The sequence below is a fragment of the Engystomops pustulosus genome, chromosome 4 (genome assembly GCF_040894005.1).
Source record: "Engystomops pustulosus chromosome 4, aEngPut4.maternal, whole genome shotgun sequence".
Classification (NCBI taxonomy): Eukaryota; Metazoa; Chordata; class Amphibia; order Anura; family Leptodactylidae; genus Engystomops; species Engystomops pustulosus.
In genome coordinates this window covers 134449038-134474622 of record NC_092414.1, presented here as the reverse complement: position 1 = coordinate 134474622, position 25585 = coordinate 134449038, and the positions used below count along the sequence as shown (strand labels likewise).

General features: G+C 40.2%; 1 protein-coding gene across 5 annotated transcripts in view; it reads right to left on the bottom strand.

The window, feature by feature from the left end:
- Positions 1 to 746: 746 nt before the first annotated feature.
- LOC140127177 (cadherin-related family member 5-like) overlaps positions 747 to 25585 on the bottom strand; it is a 50041-nt gene continuing 25202 nt past the window's right edge. Inside the window, exons 7-17 of one of the 5 annotated variants that reach the window (XM_072147547.1) lie at positions 20424 to 20534; positions 18307 to 18477; positions 18101 to 18191; positions 16349 to 16455; positions 14284 to 14484; positions 13865 to 13996; positions 13356 to 13434; positions 9651 to 9844; positions 8125 to 8145; positions 4799 to 5030; positions 747 to 4345 (exon numbers count right to left, since the gene is read on the bottom strand). In XM_072147547.1, coding sequence (XP_072003648.1) covers positions 3960 to 4345; positions 4799 to 5030; positions 8125 to 8145; positions 9651 to 9844; positions 13356 to 13434; positions 13865 to 13996; positions 14284 to 14484; positions 16349 to 16455; positions 18101 to 18191; positions 18307 to 18477; positions 20424 to 20534 — 1725 coding nt within the window. In that variant the 3' untranslated portion in view covers positions 747 to 3959. The remainder of the gene's footprint in view (positions 4346 to 4798; positions 5031 to 8124; positions 8146 to 9650; positions 9845 to 13355; positions 13435 to 13864; positions 13997 to 14283; positions 14485 to 16348; positions 16456 to 18100; positions 18192 to 18306; positions 18478 to 20423; positions 20535 to 25585) is intronic. The other 4 variants (XM_072147549.1, XM_072147551.1, XM_072147548.1 and 1 more) reach the window with 4 other exon arrangements.

The following is a 25585-nucleotide window of genomic DNA, read 5'->3' as shown; positions in this document are numbered from 1 at the left end:
TCCACACAATCACACAATCGTAGACCTATTATAGTAAACAAAAAAAAAAAGATTGGACATTTACATTGAGATTCATTGCGTGGAAGATATTTTTCTCTAGATTCTTTCTTTGTTGTACAAACAAAAGAAGACTTCACTTTAATAATATCTTAAGGTGTCATGTAGGATACAAGACTAGCAATGAAAACAGGAAACATGTAGATGGCTTTTATATTTGTATGTAATTAGAAAATATTTATTTATGGTAAAAAAAAAGTTCAACTTACATCGACAGTATATGTCACACAACAGGATATTACTAGATAAAACACTGAAAGGATTAGGAATTTGGAAGCTGGGTATCACATTTCTGAGGTAATAAGATTAGAGAAAACATTCAGATTGTCTACTAATACACTGTAATGCATTTGTTACATTAGGTCATTTTAGGTATATTTTAGTTAAAAATTAAAAAAATTACCATATGTTAATGTCAAGCAACAGTATTAACAGAGTTTTCTAGGAGAACGAAAAAAATAGAAAATATATACACAAATATAAAATTATATGTTTATATGTTTATATTTATGTTAAATATAAATATGTATAATATAGTGAAGAGGCAGCACTCCTTGTAGTGGTGAAAGGGGTGAAGCTTTATTCCATAAAAAGCGACATTTCGGTGTACTGTTACACCTTTATCAAGCATGTGTAATGGTACACCGAAACGTCGCTTTTTATGGAATAAAGCTTCACCCCTTTCACCACTACAAGGAGTGCTGCCTCTTCACTGAACCTATTTTGGAGACCCTGGCCAAGGGATCACCGGCTTCTGCACCCACCGCTAATATATATATATATACAGGCAGTCCCCGGGTTACATACAAGATAGGATCTGTAGGTTTGTTCTTAAGTTGAATTTGTATGTAAGTAGGAACTGTATATTTTATCATTGTAACCCCAGCCAGAACTTTTTTGGTCTCTGCGACAATTGGATTTTAAAAATGTTGGGTTGTCATAAGAATCAATATTAACACTAAAGCTTCATTACAGACGCCTGTGATAACTCTTACAGCTGATTATTGTAGCCTAGGACTAAAGTACAATAAATTACCAATATCCAGAGGTCCGTTTGTAACTAGGGGTCGTATGTAAGTCGAGTGTTCTTAAGTAGGGGACCGCCTGTATATAATTATATGTCAGCAGTTATGCTGCCACACCACATCCTCTAATGTCTTCTGATTCGCAGTAAATGGGTGCTTTTCTATGTTTGAGCCCCCTTTATTAGATATTTTAAACATATTTTCATTCCCCTGGAAAATCTCTTTAAAGCGGCTCTGTCGCAAGGTTTTATCTTATGTAATGACTCATATAGGGTATTATATATCGTTTCTATAATTTCCTATTTTTTGTTTATCTTTTGTTTACATATAAAAAAAGGTCATATGCAAATGAGCAGAGATGAGTCACTTTTGGAAGCTAAATGAGAGCATAATTTATGGCACCCCTATCTCAGGAGCTATATCAATTAATAACATGGGTCTGGTATCATATTAAATAAAAGAATATCCTCTTTCAAATCACAGGTTCTTGGTTCTGTGAGCCGGACTCAGAGATACAGACAGTACCTTACCAGAACCACAGGACTGGTATGATTTGAAAGAGAAGATTCTTTTCTACAATATGATAACAAAACCACATTTCTAGGAAGCTAAGAAAGGGGTGTCTGAAATGAAGCCGCTTAAAGTGAGTAGTTTCAGGGAAAATGTGAATCTTCTCTGCTTGTATATGACCTTGAAGGAAATTTTTTTATATGTGAACAGGAAATATGTAACACAAAAGATAGAATTCTACAAAGGATATATTATACTGTGGCACTAGTTACATAGAGCAAAACCCGGTGACAGTGACCCTTTAACATCTGGCTCAATGGGCAGATAATACATGTAACAAGTGATATAGGGGTGCTTCTTACTTATTATGACTGCTATGTATATTGATAAAGGTGGTTAGCAGCTATTCAGCCTGTGTGCACTAATATTCATACAACTCATATCAGATTCAGCTGTTAGTAAAGCATAGTAAAACTCTCAAACCCACTGGCCTTATACTCTATAGAGTGGCCACTTGCTACATCCGTAGAATATTTCCAAAGTATATTGTTTTATCTGGAACACAAATTGTTAATACTGAAGCCTTAATTTTCATTTAGCTTTGAGTTGTAATCCAAGTGTAGTTTACAGTGTAGGTATAGCAAGGGAATTATAGGGGTCTTCAAAGAACAGGAAAATATACCTAAAACATGGGGCTCATTACAAAATAAGCAAAACAGTACTCGCCTCTCCTCAAACCTCCACCACTCCTGTTGCTGCAGTTTTTATTTAATATGTAGAGTTGCCATTCTTTGTTGCTTTAGGGTGGTGGCACACGTGGCATTCGGGCTGCGTTTGCAAACGCAAACACAGACCAAACCGCACCCCCCTGGGCGGCCCGCGGCTGGATCACATCGGCATTTCTATGGTAATGAGCCACCGGTGTTTTGCATTAAATTAGCGCAAAACACCGGCAGCTCGTTCCCGATCGCAGGAGTTACCATAGAAACGCTGATGCGATCGGGCCGCCGGCCTCCTCGGCGGGTGTGGTTTGGTCTGCGTTTGCAAACACAGCCCGAACGGCACGTGTGCCACCACCCTTAAGTATATTTTACTATTCCTGGAAAACCCCATTAATATGTACACAACTATGGGACGTCTGTGTATGTAAGGGTGCAGATAATGAAGCCAATGGTTTGTATAGAATGGCTGGTATTATAAGGCTTCATCATAATTAAATCGTACCCTGTTTCCTTTAAAATAAGACATCCCCTGAAAATAAGACCTAGCGCCTCTTTAGGAGCAAAAATCAATATAAGACACTGTCTTATTTTCGGGGAAACAGGGTATTATCTACCTTATTAGTGCTGAATCTCTGACCATTAAAGGCCTGTGGATAGTGAGAAAATTTTGGTTAAGTGGTTTCCAAGTTTCCACAAATAAATGTTATTGTTTCTATATAGAAAATGTATACAATTTTCTAATATACTCTCTTTATCAATTCCTCACAGTTTTTTAGATCTCTGCTTGCTGTTATTTAATTTTTTACTTTTTGTGGATAAAAACCAGTCCATGATCATGTGATGTCACACAGGTGCATGACTCGTCAGAATCAGTGTAATTACAGCTGTGTGTTATAACATCTTGTGCACCTGTGTGACATCACAAGACCATGGACAGATTGTTATCCACAGGTAAATATAGAAGCTTTCTATAGAATGACAGCAAGCGGAGATCTAGGAAACCGTGAGGAATTGCTAAAGAAAGTATATTGGAAATTGGTATAACGTTTCACTATATAAACAATAACATTGATTTGCTGAAGCTGGAAAACCCCTTTAACGGAGACCCAATTGAAGACCAAGGACAGGCGGCTCAGTATTGTATTGTAATTCTGTCGACAGCAGAAACAAACTTTTTTTAATTTGCCTCGACAGGGGGTGCTACTTAATTTTTGCATTGTAAAGGTTGAATTTTGCTCTTTGAATAACATGCTTCCAATTCTAAACCCCCCCGTGGATTGGATTATGTAATACCCTTCCCTTATGCTGCTAGTATTATTTACTGCATGTTCTATGTGTACATTTCCACTGCAGTGAACCCTCTCTGTGTGTCCCTGACCTAAGGGACCATCTGAGAAAGACAATCTTGATTTCCAAAAACAGCACCACACCTCTCTATTGCTTTTGCTGTTACTCTAGTTCAATTCCAATGACCTGAATAGGGCTGGCTGCAATTTTAGACACATTAAAAAGACAGGAGTGGCACTATTCCTGGAGGGAATGGAGCAAACAAATTTTTTCTGATTTCTGACACCTGTTGTGTCCCACAAAACAAGAATATTTCCACAACACTCAAAAGGAAATATGATACCAAGGCATTAAGGGGTTAACATTCAATTGAGTCTTCTAGTAACTGCATAAGTGAACCTGGAGTAATGATCTCACTCCCCATGGGAGCATGATGAACCAGTTCTCCATCAGATTCTACCATTTCCTCATTCACTTCCACCACAATGGGTAGTCTAGAGGGCAATGGGGGATCAGGCCACATTCCTGCTCCATCTTGGATTTCTGTCAACTCTTGGTCAGCATCAACGCATTGGTCACTGGTCATCTGTAGACTGCTATTGTTGCTTTCCACTGGCGGAGGCTTCAGTTGACTGATGTCCTCTTCTTCCATCATTGCTTGGGTCATCCCCACAGCCTTGGATTGGTGTTCCATGGTCACTATCGCCTCCTGGTGGGTACAGTGCATTCTATTCAAAGGCTCAGCTACAGAAAATGAAAGGGTTGGGATTTATAGGGCAAATATACCTAGAATAAAGTCCCTAGTAGTAAGTAGATATTTCTCCAGTGCAAGCAAATGCAGCATTACAAACTATGTCGCCTAGCAGGATCTATACACATTACAGCAGTTCTAAACATGCTCTGTGACCCATGCAGAGGAGGGGAAGTATATAACATCACCTATTGTGCATAATGGATTAAAGCTTTCATTGTAATTCTGCCTGTTATGATTATCACATGGCTACAGAAAGTGAGAATACAGTCAGTCTATAATAATACTTAGAGATCAGAGTGAAAACAATTTTGGATTTTTTTCTGCAACTGATAAAATAAAAATCTCCAAAGTTCTTTAAAATGTTTAACATAAAAGTGTTATTCACAATTGTATAAATGCATGTCAATAAAATAGCCTTAAGTATTGTACGGTAAAGGACTTACCCGATAATTCCTGTTTATTCCTGCATGGAGAATTTCCAATACATTGGTTCCCAGGTGAAATAACAGCCACAGCTGGCATCCTTTTTTGCTGCTTCACTGACTGTCCATCTGTCTTAGCCGGCACTAGTCTTGCCTCTTCTAGGCCAGGGTTTTCCTCCCCAGGGGTCTCAGTATAAGCTGCATTTTGGTAACCTTGCTCTTCTCCCTGTGGTGAAGATTTGCTAGGATTAACCTGTAAATTTCAGAATAGTAAAAGAAAATATCTTATTAATTGTAATAATCTTAACCCCTTCACAACTTGGCCTTTTTTAGTTTTTTCACTTCCATTTTTCACTCACCAACTTCAAAAATCTATAACTTTTTTATTTTTCCACATAAAGAGCTCTGTTATGGCTTATTTTCTGTGTAACAAATTGCACTTCATAGTGACGGTATTTAATATTCTATGGCAGTGATGGCGAACCTTTTAGAGCCTGAGTGCCCAGACTTCAACCAAAAGTCACTAATTTATTGCAAAGTGCCAGCACAGAAATTTAAGCAGTAATTTATTTCTCCTTGTTCATTGACAACTTTCAATCCTTCAGCCTCCCAAGGACACCAACGCAGTTGAAAGGAGGAGGGCAAATTCTTGTATCATTGTGGGAAGATTCTGCAGGCAGATTCTTTGAGTTCTGTCTGGTGAACTTCATTCTGGGTTGATGGCCTGGGTGCCCACAGAGAGGGCTCCGAGTGCCGCCTCTGGCACCAGTGCCATAGGTTCGCCACCACTGTTCTATGGTGTGTACTGGGAAGCGGGAAAAAAATTCCAAATGCAGTGAAAATGGTGAAAAACCACATTTGTGACGTTTTCTTGTGGGCTTGGATTTTACAGCGTCCCAAATGACATGTCTACTTTATTCTTTGGGTCAGTACGATCACGTGGATACCAAATTTGTATAGGTTTTATAATGTTTTCATACATTTAAAAAAATTAAAACCTCCTGTACAAAATATTTTTTTTTTTATTTTGCCATCTTCTGGGGCCAATAACTTTTTCATACTTTGGTGTATGGAGCTGTGGATAGTGTCATTTTTTGTGAATTTTGATGCCGTTTTCACTACTATAATTTTTGGGACTGTGCGACCTTTTGATCACTTTTTATTAATTTTTTTATATTTTTCAAAATAGCAAAAAAATGCCATTTTCGACTTTGGACGCTATTTTCCGTTACGGGGATAAACATAGTGAAAAAACATTATCATATTTTGATAGATCGGGCATTTTCGGACGCGGCGATACCTAATGTGTTTATGATTTTTACTGTTTATTTATTTTTATATCAGTTCTAGGGAAAGGGGGGTGATTTGAATTTTTAGGTTTTTTTTTTATAATTTTTTTTTTTTTAAACTTTTTTTTATTTTTACTTTTACTATTTTTCAGACTCCCTAGGGCAGTGATGGCCAACCTATGACACGCGTGTCAACACTGACACACGTAGCCATTTTCAGTGACACACGGCTGCTGGAGAAAAATTGCTGTAGTGCAGTTTCCTGGGGCTGGTCAGGCCGTCGGTCAGTGATGTGGTCTGCAGCGAGCGGCTGCATCTCAGTCAGAGAGATCGCAGCTGCTGATCCTGTCCTCCAATCCTGCTCTGCGGAGGCCGCGCAATGACTCCAGAGTGGAGCAGTCACAGCTTGCAGGGACGAAACCTATGCTGTGCCTCCGCGGGAACATCTACACAGGAGCTGAAGCGGCCTGAAGAGGAGTAACGGAGGTCCGTGGTGTTGTTGGAGCCTGTGCCAGTTAGGTAAGTTAATTGATTGAGTTGAGCTCGGCTGGGCTGTGATGTACACTGCTTTGGGGGGCACAAATGTCCTTAAAACTAGCTGTTGCTGGACTGCCACAGGTTCGCCATCACTGGAATAATTCCCCCTCCCCCTCACTTATCTTAGTTCATGGCACCCCACACAAGTTAAATAACAGCAAGATCAACAAAAGAAACCAACTGGCAGATTAACAAAGAAGTCACTAAGCAGGTAAGTTAAATAACTACACATATTTGTTATTTAAACTCTAAATATCACAAAATAAGGGTTTTTTTTCTAAAGGTGACACACCACCCGAGTTATGGATGTTTTTTTGGCGAATTTTGACACACCAAGTTCAAAAGGTTGCCCATCACTGCCCTAGGGTACTCTAACCCTAGGTAGTCTGATCGATCCTATCATATACTGCCATACTACAGTATGGCAGTATATGTGGATTTTACTCCCCATGCATTACAATGTGCAATTAGCACATTATAATGCATGGGTTAAAACGAAGTAGCCTCGGGTGTTCGGAACACCCGCGGTTACCATGGCGACGGATCGCCGCTCCCCGTGACGTCATCGGGGAGCAGCGATCCACGACAAGATGGCGGCGCCCATGCGGAGAAAACACCTGCGATCGGTGCTAGTACGGCGCGCATCGGGAAGGGGTTAAAGGGGTTTTCCCATGAACTACAGTTGGGCCCTATCCACGGGATAGTAGAGATAATACACGTCAATCCTATGGTTTCCTACATTGGGTGCTCCATTAGGTTACAATAGCATACAGTATTTTCAAGAAGACTTGACACTCCTCAATAGATGTGTTTTTCAAAATAACATATTTTATTCAAGTGAAAATTAGGGTGGCAATCCAAATTAACATGCAACGTTTTGGTCTATACACATCAGACCTTCATCAGGCACGGATTGCAAGATATTTAGGGGAATAAAGGCAAGTATGCGGTACTATGACAAGTATGCGGTACTAGAGCGCGGAGAGGAATAGCGGACACATCCGCTCAAAGTTGGATGTTAATTTGGATTGCCACCCTAATTTGGAGTGCCAAGTCTATCAACGGGATAGGGCCTAATTTGCTGATCAGTGGGGGGTCTCAGTGCTGAGACCCCCACAGATCGCGAGAACGAGGGGTCCGGCCAACCCCTAGTCAATCCGCCAGATTAATGGAGCAGACAGCCGCGCATGGCCGTTCTGCTCCATTAATCTCTATGTAGCTAGTGGAGATCGCCGAGCACAGTGCATCTATCCCAGTGCATCTCCATAGAATCCATCTCCAGCAATCTGTGGGGGTTTCAGCACTGAGACCCCCACTGATCAGCAAGTTAGGCCTTATCCCATGGATAGGGCCTAACATTTGTTTGTGGGGAAACCCCTTTAATACTTATTTTTGTAATTGTTTTTATGTAAATCTGTGAAGCCTCCCTGTATAATGCTGCTGCATAAAAGAAAATGAATTGAACATCCCCTTTAAGTCCAGTTAGATGTCTAACTAATTATTCATTCTTCTAGTACTTACCGATTGAAACCACTTTAAGCTCTTTTTGGCAGCAGTGGAGAAAACATATGCATTTTAATATGGTCAAATCACCAAAGTACAGAAACTATAGTCATTATGGAACCAGAGAACAGGGATCAGAGACAAATTCCCTTTAAATGTGCGGCACAGTATATGATAACAGCATTGGCTTTTTGACTTTTCTTTGTAGTGGGTAATTGGCTTTAAACGTTGTTATACCAACTTAATGAATACTGAAAAATTCTTACCTATTAAAGGAAACCTACCATTTCAAATGGTCGGTGTAAGCTGTAAACACCGAGCACCAGCTCAGGGTGAGCTGGTGCCGGTGCTTAGTTTCGTTAGTGTTATAAACCGCGGTATCGCGGTTTTAACACTTTTTAAACTTTATAGCAGAAGCTGCTTCGGCGCTGCGCGTGACCGTGCGCGCGCAACGCCTGCGGCATTTCCTATGTAGGCGCGCGCACGATTGTGCGCACGCAGCGCCGAAGCAGTTTCTGCTGTAAAGTTTAAAAAGTGTTAAAACCACGATACCGCGGTGTATAACACAAACGAAACTAAGCACCGGCACCAAGTCACCCTGAGCTGGTGCTCGGTGTTTACAGCTTACACCGACCATTTGAAATGGTAGGTTTCCTTTAAGTTTACTATGATCATTTCATATCTGACGCTCCATTTCTGCTATGCTGTGTGGGCTCAGCGGGGGATATGTTTCTAGACATTTTTATACTGTTCTTGATGTCCCCCTGTGCTGGTGCAGCATGCACCTAATTTATAATGAGCCACATACCTCATCACAAATAATGAGGATGGACCCAACAAGGCCTCTGCACCCACCAGAAGTATAGGTCCTATCCAGACCGCATGGCCAATTATTATTTTCTTTATAAAATGATCTAAAAAATATACCTACTAAAATAGCAGGAAAGTCAACTCAAATAATAGGAAATGAGTAATGGGGTTGTCTATGGTAAATAAATTCCACGCTACAACAATGAGTCATTTTCTATGTTGCCAGTCCTACAGTATATATCAGTTGGGAACTGATCATTGGAGAAGCACTGCTGCTTTTTCATTTCCCAGTTAGGCTCAGTTCACACGTATGGAGTTTTGGTTACACTCTCCGTTTACGGCGAGGGTAATGGAAAATAACAACAGAAGGTTGGCGGAAGTCATTGCCACCCAGAGTAATGTAATGCCCTGCAGCCTCCCCCAGTAATGAAATGCGCTATGCAGCCCTCCTTCAGTCAAATGCCTCAAGCAGCCATCACCCAATAAAGAAATGCTCCATGCACCCCCCTGTAATGAAATGCCCTGCAGCCCCCCTAATAATGAAATGCCCTGCAGCTCCCCTAATAATTAAATGCCCTGAAACCCCCCAATAATGAAATGGACTGCAGCCCCCTCTAATGAAATGCCCTGCAGCCCCAAGATCCACTACATTTTTAAGGACAACTGTTAAATCCCTTTCACATGATATTAGATGTATAATGAGTTCATTAAACAAAAGTTACAATATAAATTACCACGGTGGGATGCTTCTCAGTCATAAGTGACGTCTGGCTCATCTGCTGTTGCTGTAGTCGATGGCTCTTTACTAGCCGTATTAAAAGGAACAACAGGATTGCAAATAATAGTCCAAGAACTCCAAGTCCAGCTGCTATGATGGGGAGGTCTGGCTGAGGAAAGAGGGGTTGTGGCTCCGAGGGATCCCTTGGTGCTTACAAAATGATTGATTAAAAAAAACGTTAAGATCAAAATAAGAAACACAAATATATGTTATTATACATGAATGGAATATAACTAGTGGTCAACCGCCAATGAACATAAAAGGGTTGTCCCACGAACCAAGCACACTATGGGGCCTAACGTGCTGATCAGTGATGAGACCTCCACAGATCACAAGAAAGATCGGGGTCCGATGGGGTCCCAGATAACTATGTTGGACCCTCGTCGCTCCGGGAGAGTAATGGAGGAGATGGCCGAGCAAGACCATTCTGCTCCATTCATGTCTACCTTGGTTTGTGGGACAAGCCCTTTAATATCATCACTTCCAGCCTGGACTTCAATCTGCAGGGGCCGGACTACCACTGCTTAGCAGAAAGTTATTTAAAAGGTGATTTATGTTTTCCCTTATACAGTTGCTTGCATGCAATAAATCTTTTAACTACAGTGGAGTTAAATGCTGGGCTGTCCTGGTTTGCACTGTTGTGGATTTAAACAAGGATTAGCTCCAATGTCATTTAATAGGACCAGACCTTTCCCCACCCAAAATAAGCAAAATTTGATTTTAATATGACTGACATAATAAAAATTAAAATTTGTGAGAAAAGCCTAAAGGGAACCCTTGAACATGAAAAGTGTCTACTCTGCCCTCAGCATGTTCTAGAGCAGTAGCATCTAAGCAGATCACAAGCTCAATATAACATGTGTCTAATATATAAAGCTGTGTGTGTGTATGTATTTAGGTCCTCTAAAGGAATCTGCACTATTTACAGTCACCAAATTTTGCACAGCCGCTCGGTGGGACTCAGGGAACGTCATAGACTCGGATTTGAGCTGAAATTTCCACCCCACGCTTTCTAAAATCCACTATACCCACTATATACAGAAGCCATTTGCTGCTGCTGTGGCAGTTGGAAGCTGAGTTGTGATTGGTTGCTCTTTTGCCACAGGTTATTGATATGAGCTCTAAGCTGTGATAGCTTACTATAGGCAATGAGTATAATACAGCTTAGGTGTGAGGTAAGATGATAACCAACATTTACAGAAGCCATTGTCTTCTGTGACAATAAGCAACTAATCACAGCTCAGCTTCTATTTTGACACAAATATTTAATATACACTCACCGGCCACTTTATTAGGTAGACCTTTCCAACTGCTCGTTAACACTTAATTTCTAATCAGCCAATCACATGGCGGCAACTCAGTGCATTTAGGCATGTAGACATGGTCAAGACAATCTCCTGCAGTTCAAACCGAGCATCAGTATGGGGAAGAAAGGTGATTTGAGTGCCTTTGAATGTGGCATGGTTGTTGGTGCCAGAAGGGCTGGTCTGAGTATTTCAGAAACTGCTGATCTACTGGGATTTTCACGCACAACCATCTCTAGGGTTTACAGAGAATGGTCCGAAAAAGAAAAACCATCCAGTGAGCGGCAGTTCTGTGGGCGGAAATGCCTTGTTGATGCCAGAGGTCAGAGGAGAATGGGCAGACTGGTTCGAGCTGATAGAAAGGCAACAGTGACTCAAATCGCCACCCGTTACAACCAAGGTAGGCAGAAGAGCATCTCTGAACGCACAGTACGTCGAACTTTGAGGCAGATGGGCTACAGCAGCAGAAGCCCACACGGGGTGCCACTCCTTTCAGCTAAGAACAAGAAACTGAGGCTACAATTTGCACAAGCTCATCGAAATTGGACAGTAGAAGATTGGAAAAACGTTGCCTGGTCTGATGAGTCTCGATTTCTGCTGCGACATTCGGATGGTAGGGTCAGAATTTGGCGTCAACAACATGAAAGCATGGATCCATCCTGCCTTGTATCAACGGTTCAGGCTGGTGGTGGTGTCATGGTGTGGGGAATATTTTCTTGGCACTCTTTGGGCCCCTTGGTACCAATTGAGCATCGTTGCAACGCCACAGCCTACCTGAGTATTGTTGCTGACCATGTCCATCCCTTTATGACCACAATGTACCCAACATCTGATGGCTACTTTCAGCAGGATAATGCGCCATGTCATAAAGCTGGAATCATCTCAGACTGGTTTCTTGAACATGACAATGAGTTCACTGTACTCAAATGGCCTCCACAGTCATCAGATCTCAATCCAATAGAGCATCTTTGGGATGCGGTGGAACGGGAGATTCGCATCATGGATGTGCAGCCGACAAATCTGCGGCAACTGTGTGATGCCATCATGTCAATATGGACCAAAATCTCTGAGGAATGCTTCCAGCACCTTGTTGAATCTATGCCTCAAAGAATTGAGGCACTTCTGAAGGCAAAAGGGGGTTCAACTCGTTACTAGCATGGTGTACCTAATAAAGTGGCCGGTGAGTGTAAGCTTAGAGCTTTGATTGGTTACTATAGGCAATGAGTATAATACAGCTTATGTGTGAGGTAAGATGTGAGGTAATATGAGGTATTATGATGACCACCATATACAGGAGCCACTGTCTGCTTCTGCTGTGGCAGTTGTAAGCTGACTACTGTTCTGTCACAGGTCATTAATATGAGCTCTGAGCTTTTATAGGTTACTATAGGCAATGAATATAATACAGCTTTGGCTGTGTTCACATGCTGTGTTTTGTTTGCGTTAACACAATTGATAGCAATAAAATTAGGCAAATCTCCTTTTCTCAACTGTAGTGATGTGTTTCAAAACACATGCGTTAACACAAACAAAATTTAACATGTGAACGCAGTCTTAGGTGTGAGGTAAGATGTGAAGTAATATGTAAAGTAATATGTGAGGTAATATGATAACCACCATATACAGGAGCCATTGTCTGTTGTGGCAATAAGCAACCAATCTATTTTGCCACAGGTCATTAATATGAGCTCTGAGCTGTGATTGGTTACTATAGGCAATGATTATAATACAGCTTAGGTGTGAGGGGAAGTAATATTTGAGGTAATATGTGGTAATATGATAACCACCATATACAGCAGCCATTGTCCACTCTGGCAATAAGCAACCAATCAGAGCTCAGCTTCTATTTTGCCACAGGTCATTAATATGAGCTGTGAGCTGTGATTGGTTACTATAGGTAATGCCTATAATACAGGTTAGGTGTAAGGTAAGGTCATATGCGAGGTCATTTGATATACCTCTATATATCTATAGATATCCATACAAACAGATAAAAAGACGATAGACAAATATACAAACATACACACAGACATACAGATAGATATACAGATAAATAGACAGACATACAATTAAATAGACAGACATACAGATAGACAGACAAAAAGATAGATGGACAGACATACAGATATATAGACAAACATAAAGATAGACAGACAAACAGATAAAAAGATATATAAAAAGACAAACATGCAGATAGACAGACATAGATTTTGTTATAGCTGAAAGCAGTTATTTAATATCCCAGGTAACGTCAGGTGCTACAGGTAGTATTCTATACTTAGTTCTCTGATCTTTCTGAACTGAACATTTAGAGGTTTGAATGTTTGGTGATAACTAATATTTTAAAAATTTCTTACCTGCCTGCCCACGTGCCAAGACTGTTATAATAAGTGAAGAATTAGCCGTTTCCCCTGACTCTTCATCTCTTGCAATGACCTTTATACATATACAAGAAAACATTCCCTTTTAAGTTTCTATTATGTTTCTAACCAGTTCAATTGTTAATTAAAAATGATTTCATTCCATGTATTCTGACACCATACTTAGATTATATCTTGGAAGATTAAATGAAAAGCAGAAAGAAACTTCGCCAGTTCAGACCTGATCCACATGTCTGACCTGGCAAAGTTTGCGCCTGTATTTACCAGAACTTCTTAGTGGATAAGGGCGCTGGACTGCCAGTGGGGGAAACACCAATCTGAATGGATTCCCCCCATTGCATTCATTATATAACCAAAATGTAATGTATTAATGTACATTCTTATAGAACATAGGTATAGTAATATGATAACTATAAACATTTATCCATCAGTAAAACTAGCAGTATTATTCATTATGACTATATTACGGTAGCTTTCAAACTCACTTTCACATTAAAGGTCTGTGGTGCCTGCAGCAGATTTGCTCTTGCTATAAGAAAGCCACTCTGCGTTATCTGAAATAGCTTACTATGATTGGATATATTTGCAAGACTAAGCTGGATCCGTGGATTGGTTCCCTGAAATTACAACATTAAGTTATAAAAAAATTATAGTGTTAAGAGTGCAACAATAAAAATGAAAAACTATTTCAATACTCAAAATTTAGATAATTTAGAATATGAGCTGTTGAGAAAAGCAAACATCCTTAAAGGTATATTCCTGTTCTGCAAATAAAGGTTATTGATTGTAGGAATAATCTTATATAATTCTTTAATATATTGTTGTATCTGTTCTTTGCAGTTTTAAAGGTTCTGTACTATAACAACCATGCATAATGATAGGAAATAAGATGTGTGCTACTTACATTAGGGAAATCTCCATCAGAAGGCATAAGGTTAAGCACACGGCCATTATATGTGCTGACAAGGGCCACAGGATTGTTATCCTCCTGCACAAATGCCTTATACTGAGAGGCAGTAAAGCGGGGGGCATACTTGTTAGGTGCCAGCACTCGGATTTTTACCTCTGCCAAGGAAAATTTTCTGGAGTCACAAACTTGTGATGCCTGTGATAATTAACAGATTGTTGTTTACAATAAAATAAGCTAAATTTAAGAAAGTATTAAAAAACAGGAATAAAAACATTTTAGTACATGGGACTGATAGCATTAAAGGGAACCTGTCATCATGTGTTGTCAAGCATCTTCTAGTTTATGTTTCTTTCATGTCCCAGTGTGGTAGCATCATCCAGAAAATCTACTTTAAAGAGAGCTTTAAATTGGCTTTGTAGTCAAGGTGGAGGAAAGTTTAACAATGAAGTCAATGAGAAACCAAATGACGGAATAACTGTTGCACCTATTCTATCTGCTTTTGCAATAAAGTTTACTTCCAAGTAGGCACTCAAGAAAATAATACTACATCAGTGGTGAAAAGAGAGAGGAAAGGGACACTGTGGAGGAGCGGCACTATTACTTTGTCTCTCTCACAATATATCATTTTTTATGGCCCATTAATATTAGGGCAAGTTTAGGCATTGCATACAATGCAGTAGACAGTAGGAAGTTGCTCTATGGTACAGTGGGCCCCGTTGCCTACTGGTCCTTCTGACGCTGCATAGGTGCACCAGTGGTATGTCTGCCCATGCACTAATCCTCATAGACTTGTAAGTACTTGTGAGCAGGGCCCTCACTCTTATTGTTACATGTGACTGTTTGTACTGTTTGGACTGTGATGTAATATTATATTTGTATACCATATATGCTCGTGTATAAGCTGAGTGCTGAAAAACCTCACCTCGGCTTAAACACGAGTCAATAAAAAAATAAACTTACATACTCACCTTCTGGGGCCCCTGATGCTCAGCGCGGCTTCCCCATCCCCCATCACCATGGCTCCTCTTCTTTCTCCTTTCTGCTGTAACGGCTGGCAGAGCCGCGGCCATGTGCTCTACTGGCCGGCACACACTGTGATGCAGCCGCTGATGTCATAGTATGCGCCGGCCAACACAGTGCATGGCTGTGTCTTTGCCAGCTGTTACAGCAGAGAGAAGAGGAGCCGTGGGGACGGTAGCATTGGGGGAGCTGCGCCGATCATCGGGACCGCCCGAAGGTGAGTATGTACGTTTATTTATTTTATGTGCTGGGCACACTGGGGTCTGGCAGGCTATTAAAGGGGTCTGTCTGGCTACTAAAGGGGGCTGGCTGTATACTAAAGGGGGCTGGCTGTATACTAAAGGGGGCTGGCTGGCTATATGCTACAGGGGGTTGTGACCAATGTATTTCCCTCAGCTTATACTCCAGTCAATAGGTTTTCTTAGTTTTTGGTGGTAAAATTAGGGGTTTCGGCTTATACTCGAGTATATATGGTATGTCACCAATCCTCAATCATAACTGTGTTTAGGGCATGTAGTAGGGAGTCTCATTATTATTTAATCTCATTACTTTAGATGCCATCAGAATAAATTCTGTTGTTTGAAGCCTCATTGAAAAAAAAACATTTTCTGTCAGCAGCAGCCCCATTAGAGACAAAAGGCACTGCACAAAAACAAAGTAATGCCCAGTGTACGTAGGAATATAGGTCAATGGACAGAGCAATTGGTAAAAAGTGTGTGCAGTAATGGACTTTCATGTTTAACTCAGGTTTTCCCTAGACAATACGTTGCTCACGCAAACTGAAGCTGTTATTTATTATACTGTAGATGGTAGATTGGTCCTAGAATTAAAATAAGGAAATATCGAAGAGAACTTGCTGGTCCCTGGGCTCACGATCACTGGGTTTCCAAGTGATCAGATCTGTTGTCCTCTTTAAATCTTTACATTGTATCATACAGCAGTTGAAATGAAAGGATCTAATTTCTAATTGGCTGTAGTGGGAATGGACCAAAACATAACCTTGCTGAATGAATAATGTAACAGAATATAAAAAACTCACCATAACTTTGATATGAAACATTGCAGGACCAGGCATGCTTTCAAGTGTGTTTATATGGGAAACAGAACCTGTAATATTATCAATCTGGAACAATTCACTGCCAGGACCTGCACAAAAATAAGACTCATCATGTACATGTAATAACAACCATTTTCTGGTACTAACCTATTCTACCATATTTCTTAGTAGTTGGGATGGTTTGGCTCTACTTGGTACCTTCTGTCAAACCTCCCATTTCTGATCCATGAAGTAGGAAATGCAGAGCAAGTTCTGAAGTCTGCTGGAAAAAGAGTTGTCAATCTAAGCCCCTTCCCTTAACCATAACCTTCATGGTAACCTACCTAGACATGGCCGAAAACCTAAATTAACAGCCAGACAAGCAGTAATTTAAGAAACAAACAAGAAGTCCAGGGTCACTATTTAGGAGCTACAGGGATCCACAGCTCAGATGGGAGAAGAGCTCCACAAATACGACTTTCGTGGAAGTGTAGGAGCAATGCCAGTTGCAGTTTGCAAAAGACCACATAGGAGACACAACAAACATATGGAAAAAGGCTAAAGGGGTTCTCCCGAGGTTGGAAAACCTGGCTGCTTTCTTCCATAAACAGCGCCACACCTGACCATGGTTTGTGCAGGTATTGCAGCTCAGCTGTATAGAAATGAATGAAGATTAGTTGCAATACCATGCACTACCCATGATCATGTGTGCCACTGTTTTTCGAAGAAAACAACCATGGTTTTCAAACTTGGGAGAAACTAAACATTTTGTCTGAAATGTTAATTTGTGGAGGAAATCCTACACTGCATATCGCACTGAACACACCATCATCATTATGAAGCATGTTGGTAGCAGTATCATACTGTAGAGATTCTTTGTTTCAGTTGGGAGTGGGATGCTGGTCAGAGTTGATGAGAAGAAATTTGGACCTAAATATAGGGCTATCCTGCAGGAAAACAGCAAGAGGCTGCAAGAGACTTGAGATTTGGCACGAGTTCACCTTTCAGCAGGACACCAACCCTAAACATACAGCCAAAGCTACAATGGAATGGTATAAATCAAGGCAGTTTTCAAGGTTTTAATTTGCAAAAGTTAAAACCAATTTTCTTTACACTTTTAAAACACATCTATTGTTAATCTATCAGATAAAATATTGATAACATAGATATAAGTTTAAAAATGAGAAAAATAATATTTTTACAATGTTATTGTAAGTATACTGTTGAATGGAGCATGCAACAATAAACCCCTTTAATAACCTTATTATAATACAGGCGGTTCCGACTTAAGGACACACAATTTACAGATGACCCCTAGTTACAGACAAACCTCTCCACCCACTGTGACTTCTAGTGAAGGTCTCTGGATGCTTTACTTTAGTCCCAGGCTGCAATGATCATCTGTAAGGTGTCTGTAAGGTGCCTGTAAGGTGTCTGGAGATTTTATTGATAACCCTTGTTCCCATGGCATCAAAAACTTTAAAAATTGAATTGCACAGGGATAAATATTTTTTTTGTCCAAAGCTACTATTATAAAATGTACAGCTCCAACTTACATACAAATTCAACTTAAGAACAAACCTTATCTTGTACGTATCTCGGTTACTGCCTGTATATGATTTAATTGTATTAATAATAACAATTTTAAAGATATGGACATTTTTTATTAAGTAATAAGTAATCCAAATTGCACAGGACATTATATTAACATAAGGAAAATAGAGAAATGAAAAGGTATAATCTCAATTACTGTACCTGACAATATAGAATAGGAGATTGGAGTCATTATTCCTTTGTCACCATCTTCAGCATATATGGGGCCGGGAGAGAACACAAATGGTCCAGTCTGACAACAAGTGAGAAATCTTGTTTCACATATATATCTGTTGTCTAGGGGTTAAACCTATCCTAGGAAATAGCAAATTTATATTCATGAAAATTCAAATCCTTCAAAAACTCACTGGCTCTTCTCCTGCTGTGATGTTAACTGAGTATACTGGACTGACACAGACCCGAAGACCATCATGGGACATGTATTGACAGGGAAGGAACTGTGGGTACTGATCATCTCCATCAAGCACAACAACCCGCACTCTGGTGGTGGTGCGCTGTCTCTCTCTAGTTGTCATTTCCTGTTAGAAAAGATGCATGACCATGTCTTAGTTTATATGAGCTACATGTATAAACTATTTCTATCTGCTCCTGGCTGCATTTACTGACAGAAGTTTAACAGCATTGGCAGCATTAGCATCAGGTGGTATTAATGCAAAAGCAGACATTAATGCGTAAGCCTCTATGGTATAGAAACTTTGAAGGAAGGGCACTAGTATTGTACACCATATGCATGGTCTGCATGAAGTGACTTCCACCTTGTCTCTTACATAACCACCACCTTCACCAACTCAGACATTTGCATCCTTCTTTGTAGGCTTTGCTTCACTGATACTGGCAAAGCTATTCCCTTATCCTCAGGAAATCAGTACTTTTAATTTTGGCGCCCAATATGCTAATTAGCTATAATTTTATGTCAGGTTGGCAGGTCCATGCTATCTCAATAGCCATCTGCAGTCCTATTATCTTTTTGGGTTCCTTAGCTAAAGGTAATGGTGCTCATGAAAGGTGATGACTAAAGCAAAAAGTTAACTGCACTGGAATCAATGAGGTAGAGCCTATTAATAGTTGGAGTTTGTGAAACTGGTAAAAAGTGGCTCTATTAATTTCAATGTTACACAAAGACACAACCATAACTTAGGCTACTTTCATATCTTGTTTTCACCTTCCAATGTAAGGTTGAGAACCCTTCCAAAGTATCCTTGCAAAGGAGGGATGTAATGTATCTCACTCAATGCTTATAGTATACAGCCGGAAGTGATTTACTGTTATTGATGTTCAGGGTGTCTCATATTTGGACTGTTCTATCACACAGACAGTGTATGTTCAGTGGAGGCTGGGGATGAATGCTATTTAGTGGCATCTATCTGCCATAGGCCTCCACGTAATGTAAACTTCTTTTGAAAGCTTCAGGATGAAAAAGCTTAGTCTAAAAGTTTTTTTATATTGTGTTTTCAGCTTGTGGGATGTATACTGATCAGACATAGGCCAAAAAAAGGCCAATCTCTGACACTATAAATCTATGGGCACATTTAAGATGTACTCAGTGAACTTTCCTAGCATACACATTGAACATGTCCAAAAATGATATGTAAACAAAGCCTTCTTAGCCTTATTATTAAACATCAATGGCTTCATACAAGAGTAAAAAGCATAAAAACAGTGCAACCCCCTCCCTATGTAACATGTAGCATTGCAGCTCAGCTGTCACCTCAATGGCGCTGATCAACGATTCTAATAACAACTATTGGACAGTAATGGCTTCTAGAAGAAAGCATTGTTTCCCACTATTTCCATTCTCATTAATAGTGGCCCAACTCTCTCTGTCCCATAGATTTTTATAAAGTATTTATACCAAATTTATATTAAATGTACCAAATATCAATAGCTCATATTTCTCTATGTTTTCACATTCTAGTAGCAGTAAAATTGGCACTGACTGTTCACACAGCACATCCATCACATTAACTATCCTTCATGCATCATGCAGATGACTTGGCAAGGATTAAAGTACAGGCAAAAGTCACCCTGAGTTTAGCTGTTCTATTTTTACTTTCCACTAAGAATGACATAATATTAAGGGTCTGTTTGTCACTATGTATTAGCTCCACATCAATCCCTTATGTGCGAAGATCAGAAAGTTAAGCTTAAAGCTTGAAGGTGATAGGAGGAGCCTCCCACCCTTACCGGCCAGAACCAGTGACCAGTCCGTGATTGGTGGTGGTGTGACATGGTATAATCTCCAAGAGATTAAAAGTAAATGTGATTACTGCTAGCGTGAGGGGGACACCTCTTCTAAAGATTACTATCCATTTAAGTCACGTCTAGGTGCTAATGAATTGGTCATGTAATGTGTTCATAGCCATCTGTCTCTCCGATATTCAGCAGTGTTTTATGATGAAATATTAAGATCATGATATTGAAATACTAACTTGTAAATCAAATGTTTTGCACCCAAATATCTTACCACAGCATGTATGATAACCTCCAGTTCCTGTATAGTTTCATAATCAACTGTCCTAGACAACAAAACTTTCCCATTGTTTGGAAGATCCATGTGAAAGTATTTGAAATCACCCTGGAAAATATAGAAAGACAAAATAGAAAAGATATTCGCTGTCTAAACATCACCATTTATAATCATCCGAGATCATCACCTTTAGCAACTTCTATTCACTTAATAGGTAAGACTTATTGCCATTTGTTTAGGCACCCAATATGCTAATTAGATTTAGGAAAAGAGGAGGTTGAAAAAAAGGATTGTAGCTGTATTTGGAATATTCTGGTGCACAGCTTTGTGAAATCCTTTTGAATACTGCAGCAGTTATTAAAGGGGAGACGTTGTGTTTGTGTTCAGTGAGGATATCTCACACACCAGTGTACCAGAGTGCTCCAAGTCTAGCTACAACCCTGGAATATAAATGGGTTATTCACAGCCCTGCACACAAAGTATTGTTACATGGGGCTTTTATTTAAGGGCTTATGCTCTATAATGCCATCTTTTTTTATTTTTAATTCACATGGCTTTCCTAAAAAAAAACAATTTAACGGATCATTTCATACCTTGTTTTTTGTAATAGACTGTGTGTTTGTTCCATTAGAAACTAGTGCATGTCCTAATTTGTTTTCAACTCACTTTTATTAGTCCCCAGAGCACCAGAGAAACATAATTAATAAAAAAAGGCCCAAACACACAACATTACACAATACAGGCGGTCCCCTACTTAAGGACACCCGACTTACAGACAACCCATAGTTACAGACGGACCCCTTTGCCCACTGTGACCTCTGGTGAAGCTCTCTGGATGCTTTACTATAGTCCCAGACTGCAATGATCAGCTGTAAGATGTCTGTAATGAAGCTTTATTGATAATTCTTGGTCCAATTACACCAAAAATTTTGAAACTCCAATTGTCACTGGGGCAAAAGAAAAATAATTGTCTAGAACTTCCATTATAAAATATACAGTTTCGACTTACATACAAATTCAACTTAAGAACAAACCTCCAGACCCTATCTTGTATGTAACCCGGGGACTGCCTGTACAGCTATATCCACTACAAGGGAGGGATAAGGTCAATTTTATATGGAAAAAATATAGTCCAAATCTTCACAACTCTGTAAGAGATTTCACATGTCCATATGGAGGAAGAACCTAACAGCATAGCATTGACAAAGCAAAAATGGTATCTTATATCTTCACTGTATATGAAAAGAAATTGGAAAGCCATACCAATGGTACGCCTTTCCAACACACAAGTGAACATAGAAGACAAGACAGAGAGGGTGAAGGGGGGTGTATGGGGGACTAGGGACTGTATGAGGATCACTGTTAAGCAAACTAATATATGCTATTGCGGCCATATGCATTACAAGATAACCAATCTCCCATGTCTAACGAGCGTCAGGGGGAGAAGAGCATCATGGCCCCCAGATTGTTTAAAATGTATCAGTGGTGCCATCTAGTAGGCTGCTCAAATGATCGTTAACCATATTCCAAGTAACTTTTGTCTTCAAGTTCACCATTGGTATAGATCAGAATTCTACACTCTAGCAATCGCTATCCTTGTCGCCAGACATATTGAATAAATTTACATTTATACTTGGGGATTTCTGGTACAGTATCATTCAGTAACGCTAGTAAGGGCTCCATAGGTGGTGTAATCCCTGTTAAATTACGTATAGGGTCCAAAACTGCCGACCAAAATATTGCGACCACGATATGTGGCAGAACATGCCTTCTTGTCCATAACCCTGAGCACAATCATCAATAGCATAATAGCCTAGTCGGGACCATGTACTGTCGCATAAGCATATGCGTACATGGCATTTATAACTGGCCTCCACTATGGATGTGTTGGTGGATATTTTAGTAATTGAAAATGCCAAATCCCTCCATTTAGGGAGCTCCAACTCCATCCCCAGTTCCTACTCCCAGAGCATGTAGGGTAACTTGCCGGGGATGTTGTTAGATGGGAGTATAAAAGAAAAATCTTAACCTCCACTGTCGGGGTGTGACATATGTATTCCATGTATTTCCTTATTTTTGAAAGAAAAGCACATTTTCTTTTAATGAAGCTAACATTAAATGAATCATAAATACACTCTATACATTGTTAATGTGGTAAATGACTATTCTAGATGCAAATGTCTAGTTTTTAATGCAATATCTACATAGGTGTATATAGGCCCCTTTCCAACAACCACCACTCCTGTGATTTAATGGTACTTGGTGTTTGCTATTTGAGTAAGAAGGATAATGGATGTTTAGAAAACCATCGAAAACCCTTGTTCAATTATGCTAGCAAAGATGAAAACAGTTTGGCTGATTAGAGAAGCTATTAAACTGACCTTCCCTTGAGCTGGTTGAGAATCTGGAGCATCACATTTGTTTGTTCTATGAAACTCTCACAATGGAAAAGAAAAAAAGAACTTTCATGTGAAACTCGACAGTCTATTCTTGTTCTTAGAAATGAAGGCCATTCAGTGAGACAAATTGCCAAGAAACTATATATTTCCTACAATGGTGTGTACTACTCCCTTCAGAGGAGAGCACAAAGAGGCTCTAACCAGAATGAGAAGTGCTGCACAACTAAGCAACAAGACAAGTACATTAGAGTCTCTAATTTGAGGAACTAAAACCTTAAAGATCCTCAACTGGCAGCTTCATTGAATAGTACCCACCAAACACCAGTGTCAACCACCAGTGAAGAGGTGACTCCATGATGCTGGCCTTCAGGGCAGAGTTGCAAGAAAACCCCATATCTGAGACTGGCTAATAAAAGGAAAAGATTAATTTTGGCAAAAGAGTACAGGCATTGGACAGAGGAAGATTGGAAAAATGTGTTATGGACAGGCAAATCTAAGTTTGAGAAAAATATTTGTGAGACACAGAACAACTGGAAAGACGGTGGATTCAAGCATGGTGGAGGTCATATGATGGTCTGGGGTTGCTTTGGTGCAGATAACAAGGGAGGTTACACGAGTATAAGAGCCATAGGGGATTTTGAATAAGGAAGGCTACCACAACGTTTTATGATGCCATACCCTGTGGATAGTGCTTGATTGGAGCCAATTTCATCCTAAAACAGGACAATGACCCAAAGCACATCTCCAAATGATGCATGAACTATTTAGGGAAGAAGCAAGCAGCTGGTATTCTATCTCTAATGGAGTGGCCAGCCCAGTCACCAGATCAACCCCTTTGAGCTGTTGTGAGAGCAGCTTGACTGTATGGTATGCAAAAAGTGCTGATCAAAATGATCCACCTTGTGGGAGGGACTTCTGGAAGCAGGGGGTGAAATTTCTCCAGATTACCTCAGCAGATTAACAGAGAATGCAAAAAGTCTGCAATGCTGTAATTGCAGCAAAGAGAGAATTCTTTGGTGAAAGCAAGTTTGCAGGAGAACATAATTATTTCAAATGAAAAAAAAATTATATTTCAAACCTTGTCAATGTCTGGACAATATTTTCTATCAGGGTCGGTGGTGGTTCACCCACTGTACCACCACAAGCAATGACGTAAGCCAATACCTGGGAGCGGAGTCTAAGTGGCACCTGGTATTCACCAGAGCTCACTTTAGTGACCAATGCGAGGTACAGAAAAAGCAGGCGGAATCAGAGTCATAGTCAGGCAGGAGGTCAGGACAGGCAGCTCAGAATCTGAGTCGGGGACGTTGCAGAAGGTCAAGACAGGCAGCAGGGAATCAAGGTTGGGAACAAGCAGAGGTCACAGCGGATAATCGCTAGTTTCAAAACTAGCTTTCTCTTAGGCATTAAGGCACAGAGATTCGGCAGGGGTCAAAGGAAGAGGTAGAGCTATATAGCAGGGCAGCAGCCGGCTTGCCCAATTAGCCCAACCGTAGAAGCCATCATTGGAGTGAGGACAGGCAAGTCTGCCTGAAGACCCCGCGTTGAGATACATCCACACGGAGGCACACGGGTGCGCTAGCGACCCGAGACATGGGTTGCAGGAGCTCCCGTGACATTTTCTATTCATTTTGCAACTTATTTGAAAAATAAAAGTGTGAGTTTTCATGGAAAACACAAAATTTTCTGGGTGACCCCAAACTTTTGAGCTGTAGTGTTTGAGTAAAAATTAGGACATATTGTTTCAGGAGATTATCCTAATGGGCCGTCATAGGTGACAAGATCAGAGGGCAGTGTTGTGGTTTTAACCACAGTATAGTTTCGACCAGGACCAGAAGTGAGGCTCTAGATTCAATCTCCACCCACTGTGGATGGTAAGTGTGGGTATAAATAGAAGTCATGTCTGCTATCCTAACCGTGTTGTAATATTTCAATGATTTTGGTACCTCCAAGCAACTGGAGATTTCGGGAGAATAAAGCATATTGCATATTATTTGGAGATGCTTATCCCACAAGATAAATTGCATAATCCTTGCTTGAAATAAAACTAAATCCCTACTTGGGAACATTATAGGAAGTACTAAATAAGTACTTCAAGTGCGGGCCAGAACGTGTCTCATCCATGATAAAGGATATTTAGACCAGGACTGACAGCTTACAAAGTAGAGAAGGAAAATTGGCCTTGTACAAAGATGTTACCGTTTTGGTCAGTTTGATACCAAGATAAGGAAGCACTTGGGAGGCCAAAGGGAACTCAAACTTAATATGTATTATTTTCACAGTCTGTGTAGGAAGACTGATTTGAGGCCAACAATTTACGATGATTCACCACCAACCCCAGAGATTTTGCCAAACTTGCTCAAGAGCTAGAACAAATTTGGAAGTGATATAAGGTAGGAAGAGATAAATAAAAGGCAGTTTTCCCAGGCCTATATGTACAATTCAAGCCAAATGGGTGGTGAAAAAATGGACCATACTTAATGGCCCCAGATGAAGCTGAAAGGGCGAAACCTAGGTCGGGCATGAGGTCCTCTGGCGTTTTTTAACCATTGTGATATGCGCGCTTTTAATATTCTGTTTGTGAGTATGCTGGAATAAAATAGTTTTTACTCTTATCCTTGGTGATCTGCACAATCTGTCCACATTTTTCCTGATACAGGCCACAAGAGTGTAGCGTGGTCTCCCACATGATCCAGTATAGAGAAGTGAACATCGTGACAGGAGGAATTACTGAGGAAATTTCTTCAATCTCCGATCTAT